General features: G+C 36.1%; 1 protein-coding gene across 1 annotated transcript; it reads left to right on the forward strand.

Moving 5' to 3' along the window:
- The first annotated feature begins 4,805 nt into the window (after positions 1-4,805).
- Positions 4,806-6,280, forward strand: LOC145555376 (uncharacterized). Its single transcript, XM_081617120.1, has 2 exons — positions 4,806-5,786; positions 5,936-6,280. Exons 1-2 carry the CDS (start codon positions 4,806-4,808, stop codon positions 6,278-6,280), a joined length of 1,326 nt encoding a protein of 441 aa, XP_081473246.1.
- Positions 6,281-13,719: the final 7,439 nt, after the last annotated feature.

The raw sequence follows: 13,719 nt of genomic DNA on the forward strand, positions 1-13,719 counted from the left end.
TATTTTATAAAACACTCAAAGTTAAAAGAAATGAGGATTGATGTTAGGGAGTTACAATTCGGGATTTTGTCTAATGTCTGATATGTTCAATTCAATTTCTCCCATAGGATTTTGAAGAGTTTTAGGGGGCAAACCTTTCTTCTTTTGCTTAGTTTTAAATGTTTACTTTTGGGGGTGAAGGACCTTACCTTATCACTCAGATTTTAAATATTTAAGGGCTGCGTTATGTATTCCTTTCTAATTAAAAATATTTTCGTTGTAAATTGAATTTGGCTAGCCATTTTTTAACCCTTATTTGGAATTACTAATGTTATAGCTTGAAAATATCTAGCTTGTTACATTAGGAGATGCCTTAATTATATATGTGTGTTCAGATAATAAGGTTTGAATTGATAGAGTCTATATGAATTTTTCCTAATTTAATTAATACTCCCTCCGTCCCTTAATTAGATGCCTATTTCTAGCATTTATTTAGATGTCTATGAAGTAGGCATCTAATTATGGGACGGAGGGAGTACTTTATATGTAATATTTGGATTTGCTTGATGATTATTTACATTATTTATACTTAACTTATTTGTATATATTTGTTAATAATCCATTTGCTTCTTAGAATAGTAAGCGAATAATATGATTCACATCATATCATATATATATTGCAGTGATCAAGTATCTTCTTATGAAGACATCAAACCAGATCTAAAGGGTCTAAAGAGAAAACGAATAACCTGAAGATTCTAGGGGGCGAGGTGGAGAAGAAAGCATTTTTCTCGATCTCAAATCTTTTTACTATCTTGTTAATTTTTAGTCGCAACAAAAGAATTTTATATATCTCACATAATATCCCTTTGTTGCAACTAAATACAATTTTGATTTTAGTTTATATATTACGGAGTAGAATAGAAGGCAAAATAATACCTTCAAATCACTTCCCTGGTCATTCTATATGTGCAATTTTAATTTTGTTTCTTTCCTTTGTCTACAAATTCCTTCATCTAAAAAAACCCTGTAAAATCATACATATATTTGAGATAAACACCATGTAATTTGATATAGTGTTTTTACTGTATTTGCAATTTTGATGATGAAAAATAAATATATATAAAATCTCATTTATATGGCTTCTTATACGAGTGCATAGTATATTGTAGTATATTCAATTTTTTTTGGAGGGGGTAGAGTGACGATACTACAGAATTGTGATCGAAGGAAATTTGCATCAACGTCGATCGTTTTGGTTCCCATATTGCTATACAGAGAGGATTTTATGTGAAAAACTACCTTATAAAACACTAATAAAAAAATATTGTTAGAAACTACTTTATGAAAGGGTAAATGTTATAAGAGACTACCATTGGTTGGAAATCGTTCACTTTTATTTTCCGGCGTTGACAACATCACGTGCCAATCGCGTGACTTTTAATTCACCATTTCCCTCCTTTTTTCTTAATTGACACGTGATGTGGTCAACGTCGGATAATAAAAGTCAACGATAACTTTTGCAAGGGTAGTGTTTTACAACATTTACCCTGTAGTTTCTTACAACTTTTTTTTATTAGGTAGTTTCTCGCAAAAAAAGTGTTTTATAAGATAGTTTTTCACAAAATGTCCTTACAGACACAAAGACATTACTCCCTCCGTTTGTAGTCTATTTTTTTTTTTTTTATTATGTGAGTAATAAATGTTAGAAATAGGCTTCTAATTAATTAGAAACGGAAAGAGTATATATTTTGATGTTGATGTTAGATGTGAAGATCAATTACTTGGGTGAAATATTAACAAGCTTTACAAGAATATCTGAATATTAACATATGTTAATCTATGTGCAGCATATAAAGTATCCCTCTATAAAATTGGTAAAAGCTTTATATAGTGTGAGAAGAGTAAGCATTGATCTAGGATGTTATTGGCCTGGATTATACATCGAAAATGAAGTCTAATTGTGTAAGGGTTACCATGCATGCCAAAATTTATATAAATTTCATAACATCCAATCCTTTATATACTACTCTCTCAATTCCTTTAAATGGTGCAAATACTAAGAGAGAGGGAGTAGCCCAGTAGTAGAATATTAGTGGTGATATGGTCGATATGGATTGTGTACATAATTTGAACTTGTAACCTAACTTGTTGAAGTATAAACCTTTCAAGTGTCACCACATGTAAGTGTCCCACATTGATTGAAGAAGAGAGAATTAAACACTTTATAAGGCTAAGGGGCTACTCCTCCTATTGCCATATGGTTTTGGGATGGAACCTCCTTTGGACTTGTGAAGTAAACTTTCTCTCTTGGTTTGCGGGTGCGGCCCAGACATGCGTTTAACATAACTTAACACGCGTAAGTACTATAACCGCTAAGCAATGTTATGCTTCCTCCGTTTTTTTAATACTTACAAAACACACTTTTTCACTTTAATAAAAGAGTGTGTTTCACATGCCTTAACACAATAGGGGTAAAAGATTGTTAGAGTATAATTAAGAGGTTCACTAATTTTAAAAAAGTACGTAATAGTACAATTTTTACCCCAAAAAAACTTTTCAAAAATATTGTGTTTGTTGTAGTTCTTGTGACAATTATATTACGTAAAAAAAGCAAGTATTAAGAAATAGAGGAAATAAATCTAAGTTGAATAGTATGTTAAAAAAAAAAAAAAAAAAAACTAAAATGAGTTTGATCTTGCCAACGCTAGAGACAAGTAGACAACGATAGATGTGCATTACGGGATTTGGGGTATAAGGGGAGTATTTTCACTTGGGAGAGGGGAAATTCGATGGCTACATTTGTCCGGGAGCGCCTTGACCGGTTTCTTGCGGATAGTGGATGGTGTGATATGTTCCCTAAATTTGAGGTGCGACATCTACCAATTTTAAAGCCCGATCACGCTCCAATTGTGTTAACAACGGAGTTGCAAGGTCCGAATGAACACTTCAACATGGCTTATAAATTTGAGCATTTTTGGCTCTCTAATGATGGATGTGGGGAAGTGGTTAAAGGTGCGTGGGAAGAGGCAGGGGGACTTGGCATGAGTGAGAAAATTGCTGTTTGCGGAGAAAGGTTGGCTAGTTGGGCTGCACTAACTTTTGGCTCCATTAAGAAGAAAATTAAGAAGGCTGAAAAATCATTAAAGGAGTTGAAAGAAAGTGCTATGGATGGTGAAAAACTGATTTTGTGCAACAAATTGTCCGCAAAGCTTGATTCTTTGTATTTGATGGAGGAGTCTTATTGGTTTGCACGTGCTCGGGCAAATGAGTTGCGAGATGGGGATAAGAATACAAAGTACTTTCATCATAAAGCTAGTCAACGCAAGGCTTGGAATAGAATTAATGGCCTTTTTGATGAGCATGGGGATTGGAAAAAGAACAGGGTCGATTTAGAGAAATTAATTGTTGCCTATTTCTCTAAACTTTTTGCTACTAGTTCGCCTACGGGGTTCCAAGATGCCATGGAAGGACTCGATACTTTGGTCACTCCGGAGATGAATGCTGTTCTTGATTGTGAGCCGACAGGTGAAGAAGTGAAACATACATTGTTCCAGATGCATCCACATAAGGCCCCGGGTCCTGTCGATATGCATGCTTTATTCTTTCAAAAATTTTGGCATGTGATTGGGGTGGATATTATTGCTTATGTTCAGAATTGGTGGAGGGGTAATATTGATATTTCGGGGATTAATAATACTTGCATTGTTCTTATTCCGAAAATTGAAAAACCTACTCTGATTTCGGAATTTAGACCAATAAGTTGCTGCAATGTTATTTATAAAATCATCTCGAAGGTGCTTGCAAATAAATCGAAAATTTTTTGGGCGAAATTATTTCCCCAAACCAGAGTGCTTTTGTTCCGCAGAGGCTTATCACTGATAATGCCATTGTAGCATTCGAAATTTTTCATCATATGAAGCGAGGGGGTGAAGGTAAAGATGGCAACATTGCACTAAAACTGGATATGAGCAAGGCGTACGATCGCGTAGAAAGGGTGTTTTTGGAGCAAGTAATGGTTAAATTGGGTTTTTCGGCTCATTGGATCCACAGGGTGATGAATTGTCTTAAAAGTGTTTCCTTTGCTTTTAAGATAAATGGTCAAGTGTCGGGTTCTGTAATTCCTTCGAGAGGGTTAAGGCAGGGTGATCCAATCTCTCCGTACTTATTTTTAATATGTGCTGATGCTTTCTCAACTCTGATATCCAAGGCGGCCAATAGTAATCTTATCCATGGTGCGAGGATTCGCAGAGCTGCTCTTAGAGTGTCTCACTTGTTTTTTTGCAGATGACAGTATACTTTTTGCTAGAGCAAATGTGCAAGAATGCTTGGTTATAGCTGATATTATCAGCAAATATGAAAGAGCTTCGGGTCAGAATGTCAATTTATGCAAGACTGAGGTCGTTTTTAGCAAAAAAGTGTGTCCGACGCGGAGACAAGAGATAATAGATATTTTGGGTGTTAGGGAAGTGGCACGTCATGAGAAGTATCTTGGTTTACCGACCATAATAGGGAGATCGAAGAAGGCGATTTTTGCAGGATTAAAGGAGAGGATATGGAAAAAATTACAAGGGTGGAAGGAAAAGCTGCTTTCTAGACCAGGGAAGAAAGTGATGATTAAAGTCGTGGCTCAAGCAATCCCGACCTATATGATGAGTATTTTCATGCTCCCTGATGGGCTCATTGATGAAATTCATGCTATGTTTGCGCGCTTTTGGTGGGGCTCTACGGATACTGCGAGTAAATTGCATTGGCAAAGGTGAGATCTCTTATGTCGTCCCAAAGCAAATGGAGGTTTGGGTTTCCGGGACCTAAAATGTTTTAACATGGCATTACTTGCGAAACAGGTATGGAGATTGCATCACAATCCTGGTACTCTTATTCACACAATTTTAAAGGCAAGATACTTTAAAAATTGTGATGTTCTTGAAGCTAGTAGTGGTTACGACCCGAGTTATACATGGAGGAGTATGTGTGGCACTAGGGAGCTGCTCCTTGATGGCCTCAAATGGAGGGTGGGAACGGGTTGTGCTATAAGTGTGTGGAGTGATGCGTGGCTGCCTGGTTGTTCTTCAGCTATTGTCCCCACTCCGACACCTACCAGCGACTTGTCTCTAAGAGTATGTGATTTAATTGATCATGCTAATGGAATGTGGGATATGAGTGTGATTAATTGCAATTTTAATGCTGTTGATGCTGCCAAAATATTATCCATACCACTATCTCCGAATAGCCCCCTTGATAGAATGTATTGGTGGCCGTCGAAGAATGGGATGTATACTGTGAAGTCGGGATATTGGTTGAGCAAAAGAGAGTCGAGTGTGGAGCAAGATAGTAATGTGAATGATATTTGGCGACTGATTTGGTCCTTAAAGTGCCCTCCTAAACTGCAACATTTCTTATGGAGAGCCTGTAAAGGCTTCCTCGCAATTAAGGAACGCCTATTTTTTCGCCATATCACCTCAGATAAGACATGTTCGATATGTAATGCCGATGAGGAATCTATAATTCACTCCACATTTGAGTGTGTTGTGACAAAAGAGATATGGGCTGCCATCCCCTACATTGACAGCATAAGGGATGCCCCATCTAGTAGCTTTGGTGAAAGGCTATTGTGGTTGTCCTCAAAGGTGTCGAAGGAGGAGTTCATTACTATGGCAGCTCTAGCTTGGGCCTCGTGGCATTGCAAAAATATGTCAATTTTTGAGCAAGCAACATTCAAGGCCGTTGAAGTGGCAAAAGGATGGGTAAACCTGGTAAGGGAAAGCAATGAGTATGGTAAGAAGGTTGGCAATTCTGTCCCACAAGTATGCAGATCCCCTAGCAGTTGATGTTGTCCAAATGAAGGCGTGGTAAAAATTAACTGTGATGCTCATGTGGGAGCTAATATGGGGCTGGGTGTTGTGATGAGAAACGATCAAGGCAACCTGCTGGCTGCTGCAGTTCGTGCTGAAAGTGCAGGGTGGGGGTGGATGTGGCAGAAACTGCTGCTTGTCGTTATGGACTGTTGTTAGCTAGAAGGCTGGGATTTACAAGAGTGCACCTTGAGTGTGATGCTGAGTCAGTGGTGAAGGCATTATTGTCTAAGTCAGTAGGCTTTTCTCCTATATTCCTGCTTTATGATGATATTTGTAAGTTGGCGTCTAGTTTTGTTTCGTTTTCGTTATCTCATATTAAGCGTGCGGGTAATACTCTAGCCCATAATGTTGCAAGATGGGATGCTAGAGATTGTAACGAACTTGTTTCTCTTGGTCCGTTTCCCCAAAGCTTGATTACTTTGGCGGAAATTGATCTACTTTAATGAAATTCTCACAGCTTGTTTTCAAAAAAAAAAAAAAAAAAAAAAAAAGTAGACAACGATTTTTAGGCTATCAAGTCTAGAAGTTATAACTAAGGCTTTAGTGAACCGTGAATTATATTCAACCTTAATCATGTTGATCGTTGGGAATGCAGGCAAGCAAATACGAGGCATTTTAAGGGGGAGGAAAGTTATGTACCTATTGGTATATAACACGAGATGTTCCAAACGGAGGGTTGTGAAACAATGAAATTATGTCTCGCAAGGGCAGTATAGGCATTTTAGATGTCATTTTAGAGATGTCTCATTGAGCTATTAAATCATACCACTGGAACTTCAGTGGTACAAAATACACTCTCAGTGGTATAAAATGTAGTTTCAGTGGTACTCAAAAAGATTCAACTAGAGTTTCAATTGAACAAAATATAGACTCAGTGGTAGTGGTCCCATTAAATTTTTATCCGTTTTGCACGTAAAGTGGGGCCTACACTACCTTTTTCACTCTTCCTATCTCTCTCCACATTTCTATCTCTTCATTGTACCTTTTTATTTTCTTAAGGTTAATTTTTAAATTACCACCCAAAAATGTAACCATTTTCGAACTAACCACCCGTTTAATTTTAAATTACCACCCCTTAAATTAAATTAATGCTTAGATTACCACCCATTTCAAATATCCGTTGGATTTTCCGTCTGTAGGCCCCACCTAACACTTTCTTTGACCCTTTTGACTGATTTTTTTCCTCGATTTTTCTCTTTAAAAACGCTCTCTAAACTTTAATTCACATTTCCTTCATCAAATTCTAAAAAATTTCAAAGAGAAAAATGTGAATTGAAGTTAGGAGAGCGTTTTTAAAGAGAAAAATCGGGGAGGGGGGGATCAGTCAAAAGGGTCAAAATAAGCGTTAGGTGGGGCCCACAGACGGAAAATCCACCGGATTTTTGAAATGGGTGGTAATATGAGCATTTATTTAATTTAAGGGGTGGTAATTTAAAATAAAAAATTAAACAGGTGATTAGTTCGAAAATAGTTACATTTTTGAATGGTAATTTAAAAATTTTCCTTTTTTTAATAGTTGTGAGACACTTTACTTTGTCTCACAAGTCACAACACTCCCTTTTTACTTCCTCATATAACATGGGCATAATAGTAACTTAGTACAACAAAAAGTGATGGAATCACATGATATCACTTTAATTTTCAGATTTTAATATCATTATAACTACTATTATACCATTACGCTCCAATGACATAATTTCACAACCTAGTGATCCATATATTAGCTTCACAAGTATACCATTGTAATAATTTTTAGTGTAATTTAACTATTTACGATATTATTGTAATAAAAATGATACATTTCACATGTCAATGGTACTAATGTTAATTTTTAGAATATTCACGAATTGTTATGTTATGTACCAACAATTACATAACATTCTTCTATTTCTACTTCCTCAGCGAATACTACTTGGAATTAAATTTTCCTTTCTCGGTCTTTTGCTAAGAGTTTGGGTGTGTAATTACTAATTAGTTTACTTGGTAATCCACATTTAGTATTATTAGTTGGACTCGCGTTCAATCACTAGCTGGTCCCGCGATTGGATATGATCATATGAACATTTAATGTAACAAAAATATAATGGACTTTTTCTAACTGAAAATATTTTACAATTTTGTTCATTATAAAGTCACTATATGTTCATTATAAAATCAATATATGTACATTCTCATACGTTTTATGTTCACTTGTGATTAATATACTATTGAAAAGTATATAAATGATGTTCATGTTAATATTAGCAAAATGTTCATAATCATAAAATTGTATGTTTATTTGTATATCACGTTAATAATAATAATTTTCAAAAATATGAAATTAAATGTTCATTTTCTCAATAATTAAATGTTCATTTTCATGCAATATCATTTTCATTCTTATAAAATAAATATTCATTATATTTTCGTACAGTATGATTTCACTTGGAGCTTAAAAAATTGTTGATTTATATATTCACTTTTATTTACAATTGAAATGTTCATTTTAAAATATGTTGATTTATATATTCACTTTTATTTTATTTTTTTTTTATTTTGGACAAGAGATAAACTAAAATAAATTGATCTTTAAAGGGAATTTTCTTTATATAGGTCAAATGACCTACAGCCTACCAAACATGTCACTTTTTCTTATTCAAGCACCACCTGACCATCAGTTGACTTTTGATGGGGTGAATTAATATTTGGTTGTATTCAGGAAGGGCTGGAGGAGGTGCACCGATGGGTAAGTTAATTTGTTGACCGACCTTTGAGGAGGGAGAAGGGTTTTATTTTCGGTTGTGTTCGGGCATGGAGGGGAGGCAGGGAGGGGAAAGGTGTCTAGGCAATAGGTTGGTCTACGAGTCGCGCTGAGGGATTGTCTGCGAGAGAAGGGGGTCGAATGAGGAGTTGGACTACAAGAGAAAGGGTACGGTCGGGGTGGGTTTAATCGACGTTACGTTTAATAAAAGGGTAGTACGGTCGATGATAAAAAAAAAAGAGGGGGGCGGCTGAGACGTGGGAAGGAATTGGGAGATGATAGGTGGACGAAGAAGAAGAGAAAGAGGGGGAAGGAAGAGAAATAGGTGGCAGTTGAAAGGTGTTGCTAGTTGGGAGTTGTCGGCGAGCTAGAGTGTAGTCGTGTGGCGGGTGCTTGGCTGGCAAGGGCATATACTAGTAGGAAATACTAAATGGAAAGCGGCTCAAACCCCCTAATGGGAAACGGTTTTGAACCGCACGCCTTTGGTGGGCTTGCCATTGGCCTTTTAAATGGCAAGCGGTTCAGAATCGCTTGCCATTTGTAGTGAAAGGACATCGGTTTTGGTGCCAAATCGCTGCCCATTATGGCTATAAAAAAATGGGTTTTTTTTCACTTAAATTGATACACAAACACTTAGCATACGTATAAACATAAATATTTTCATTAATCACTTGTAATTTTACAATTTTTTATTTCCAACAAAAAAAAATAACAAAAAAATAAATAAAATTAATATAACATTTTACAATTTCTGATTAAAAAAAATTGATTTTCAACCACCAGCCACGAGTACCAGCACCACCACACACCACCAGCCACGAGTACCCACACCACCATCCACCACCACCCCACAACACATCAACGAGCACCAGCACCACAACCCACCACCACCCACCTCTCTAACTTGTATCCAGTCACCAGAACCACCTTCACCCACTTAACCCTAACCCACCCCACACCTCCAACCTCCCTAACCCTAACCCACCCCCTCCCCTACTCTGGCCACCCAGCCAACCCAACCCCCCTCATCTTCCAGCGCCGACACCAATAACCCACCCCACCCATCACTTTCCTGTAACACCCTAATAATTCTATCTTAAAACCTGTAAATATCCTGAACAAAATCCAAGAGAATTACTGGCGTGCTACTGCCACGTGTTCAAACGTTAAGGCTATATCAAATATTAGCAGCGGAAAAACTAAATCAGTTATAAATAAGTTTCAAAACACACAAATAAAACCAAATTAAGTGATACAAGCTGTAACCATTAAGACCCTTATTCAAAACCCAACAAAATTAGTAAATAAATAAAACCAGAGTTAAATAAATTCAAACTTATGAAAAGAAATAAACTGTGAACAATAACCAACTCTCCACTCAAAAGATTGCATATTAATTTTAAGCTAATCGTGCAAAGGTTTGCTTATTCTTGACAAAATTTTTAAGCTAAAATACGGTTTGGTCTGGTTTGGTTACGGTCCAGACCAAACTGTGTACAGCCCTACTATAGATATATTTTGATTAAAAAAAAGAAAAATAATTTTTTTTTTTTTAAAAAACCTTAATTTTTTTTTAAAAATAACCCCCCAACCTAGCCTCCCCCTTCCACTTCCCAGACCCTAATTCACCAGAAATTAGCAGCCTTCTAACTCAGCCCCCCTCTGCCAGACCCCCATTTCACCGGAAAACATAACCCTATCTCAATTTCCGGTGCACGACCCTCCCATTCTCTTCCATTTTTCAGCAAAAGCAAGGCTCCTTTACGAAATTTATCTGGTTAAATTTTCCCATCCCACTTTGGTGTTTCTGAATTCATCATTAGCACCTGAAATTGAATAAAGTTATAGAGAGTGAAAAAAAAAACTGTTGAAATTTAATTAAATTCACTAGTCATATAACCCCAGAAATTGAAGCAATGCTAAGAGTTTCACAAATAAATGGCACTGGATTGTTTGATGATAAAATAAAGTAGAATTAGCCAATGGGGGAATTAATTGGGGGTGCTGGAAAGAGGTCAGGAAGGGGACAAGGGTGCCGGAAAGGGGTCAGGAAGGGGAGGGGTGCCGGAAAGGTGCCGCAAAGCAGCCAACCACCGTGGCAACAGCCGTGCAGTACACGGTTTTTCAAAAAAATAAATTAATTATTTTATTTTAAAATATTTCAAGATAAATATGATTTATTTGGGGATAAAATAAGATATTTTGAAATATAGTCTCTTATTTTGGATAAAAATCTTTTGTTTAGGATAAAATCAAATCTTTTAAAAGTTGTTATATTTGATATTATCCATATTTAAAGTTCTTAAATTGGTAATTATCCATTATTAAGTGGTTAATTTTGGATAAGATTGATTAGGATATTCTGAACATATTCCAAAAGGATAATAATTGATTTAAATAATATGATTATCCCATAATTAGATTATGATATAATTGATTTTAAAATTATTTGATTGGCTAGTAATTAGGATAGAATCTCCTAAAGTTGTTAGGATAATCATGGAAGATTAAATATGATTTATCTTTTTAGATTAAAATATAATTTGATTCTATCTCACATCTAAATTAAAATATATGATATTTTATAATTGGTCATGAATAATATACGATATAATCTAGTTATGATTTAAAATATGAGATATTTTAGGAAATGTGTTGCCTTAATTATGAACATTCGATGTTGTAATTTAGACAAGCTACGCATGTTGAGTGATTTATTATATGAAACTTTTAAAATATATGATATTATGTTGCTATATATAGACTAGTATGGCCCATAGATTCTAAATACGATCTGCGCATCATGATGTATTTTGTAATCTAAATACGGTATGCGTACTTTTATTTAAAGTAAATAAATTAGTTATTTAAATAGAGTTAGTCCAAAGAAGTCCACGAAGTGAAGGCCCAAAGGAGCAAGATGGATGGAGATCCATGGTGATTCAAGTGGGAGCTTTCATTTCTAATTTTCTTAGGACTAAGGGGCCATGCTATGTCATGTTTTATTGCATTAGTAGATTATGCATGTTAGATTTTATTTATGTTGATTGATGATGCGCTAGAGTTCACTAAATAATCACAACATAATAAATCTATGTCCTAGTAATATTGAGATTGCTTTTCCGATTAAAAATCCAATAAACCTTTAATATTTATAATAGGTCATGTCAAACCTGGGTGTCATTTTATATCTTGGGAGAGTTGGGGTAAATCAAGTTTTACAATTTTGATTGGTTATGCTCAACAAGGTTACCTAAAGCGTTTAGAACCTTGAAGCAAATGGTAATAATTAAACATGTGATGATTAGTTATTCAACTAAGAGTTACAAGAGTTGTAATCAGTAAAGAGTTTACTCCCCTTAAAAATGTAATGGTTGATGGTAGGGCCAAAGTTCGGTCAATTATTGCACGAATAAAGGTTCTTGGAATCACTTAAAATTCAATTGGGATCATTCTATTATTGAATAAAGTGCTTTTAAAGTTACATATTTGATTCGTTTATGGTACTTTAATTATTAAATTAAACATAATTATTAAACTTTGCCTTATTTTGGCATAGATGGATAACCGTAATCACAATGACAACAACATTTATAATCTTCGACCATTCCTTGAGAAGGATAGGTTGACAGGGATAACTTTTCCAATCTGGAAAGAATGCCGAGACTTGTTCTGAAATCTGAGGGTAGAGAAGATGTCATTGACACCCCATTACCATGACCTTTTCCAGAAAATCCAACTGCGGCAGAGATCAGGAAACACAAGGAAACTCATGAGAGAGCTGTGCCTATCACCTGCTTAATGATTGCTACCATGGAGCCTGGTCTTCAAAAGTGTTTTGAGGATCAAAATGTGTACATAATCATGCAAGAACTCAAAGCCTTGTTTAAGAAACAAGCAAGAGTTGAAAGGTACAGATGGAGAAGGGTACCACAGTTCATGATCATGTTTTTAAAGTGATCGGCCTTATTCAAAATATGGAGAAACTAGGGCACCCATACAGTGATGAGATGGAAATAGACATCATTCTCCATTCACTTCTAGAAAATTTCAACCAGTTTATCATGAACTTTAACATGACTGATGCTACAAAGACTATGAATGAGTTGCATGCAATGCTGGTTAGTGCTGAGAAGAAAATCCCTAAGGAACCTAAGAAAGAGGTTCTCATGGTTCAAAAGGGAAAAGGGTTCAAGAATAAGGGGCAGAAGGCTAGTACTAAGGGCAACGGTAAGTCGGTTGCTAAATCTCCTGAAAAGCCTAAAGCGACTCCAAAACCCAAAGCTATAAGTGAAAGTGAATACTTTTATTGCAAGAAGAAAAGGCATTAGAAGCGCAACTGCCAGAAATACCTTGACTTCTTCAATAAGAATGGAGAATCAACCTCAGATATTATGTTATAAATCTTTTAACTTTCACTTAGGTATGTGATACCAAGTTGCAGTGCTTAACATTGTTAATGTTGCGCAAGAACTGCAAACAAGTGATGCTAGCATGGAGATGGAGCTTGAAGGTGCACCAGAAGTATTTGAGTGGGAGATTGAAGGATTTATGTCTTCGTCGTGTGCAATTACTAGATATATAAATGGATCAAATTATGGACATAATTAAGTTCATACATTTGGGTCGTCGTTATATCATGGCTAGAGGTACTAACGATCTTTGGGATAGTAAAATAGGTCAATCCCAATTGGACGAATCCTATTATAAGGTCACACAAAGGGCCTAGATTGATCATTAGAGGACGAGGCCCATCACAGGCCTCATCACTATAGGTGTCCGACCATGTGGGGGTTTAGAAGGGGTTTTAGGCTTCGTGACTTAGTCAAATTATAATGGGATTATAAATAGACTAAGTGCCTAGGGTTTTCACATATTGAATTCAGTCATTAGTTTGATCAAACCCAAATTAGCAAAAACGAATCCAGCCTTCTCAAACTCCTCTCACTCTCACGGCTCTCCCCTCCTCCTCAGCGCTGGTGGTGGTTCGTGGTGATGGTGGTTCGTGTGGTGGTTGTTTGTCCGTTAAAGGTGGTGATCGTGGTTCTTCCCTTAACTCAACCAATCTTATATTGGTGGACAGGTCAGTCGAATCCCGTGGACCAAGTAGAGGAGCAACGCTTGGGGCTCTATTCTCTCCCT

Source organism: Chenopodium album, chromosome 8 (assembly GCF_948465745.1).
Source record: "Chenopodium album chromosome 8, dcCheAlbu1.1, whole genome shotgun sequence".
In the NCBI taxonomy this organism is placed as follows: domain Eukaryota; kingdom Viridiplantae; phylum Streptophyta; class Magnoliopsida; order Caryophyllales; family Amaranthaceae; genus Chenopodium; species Chenopodium album.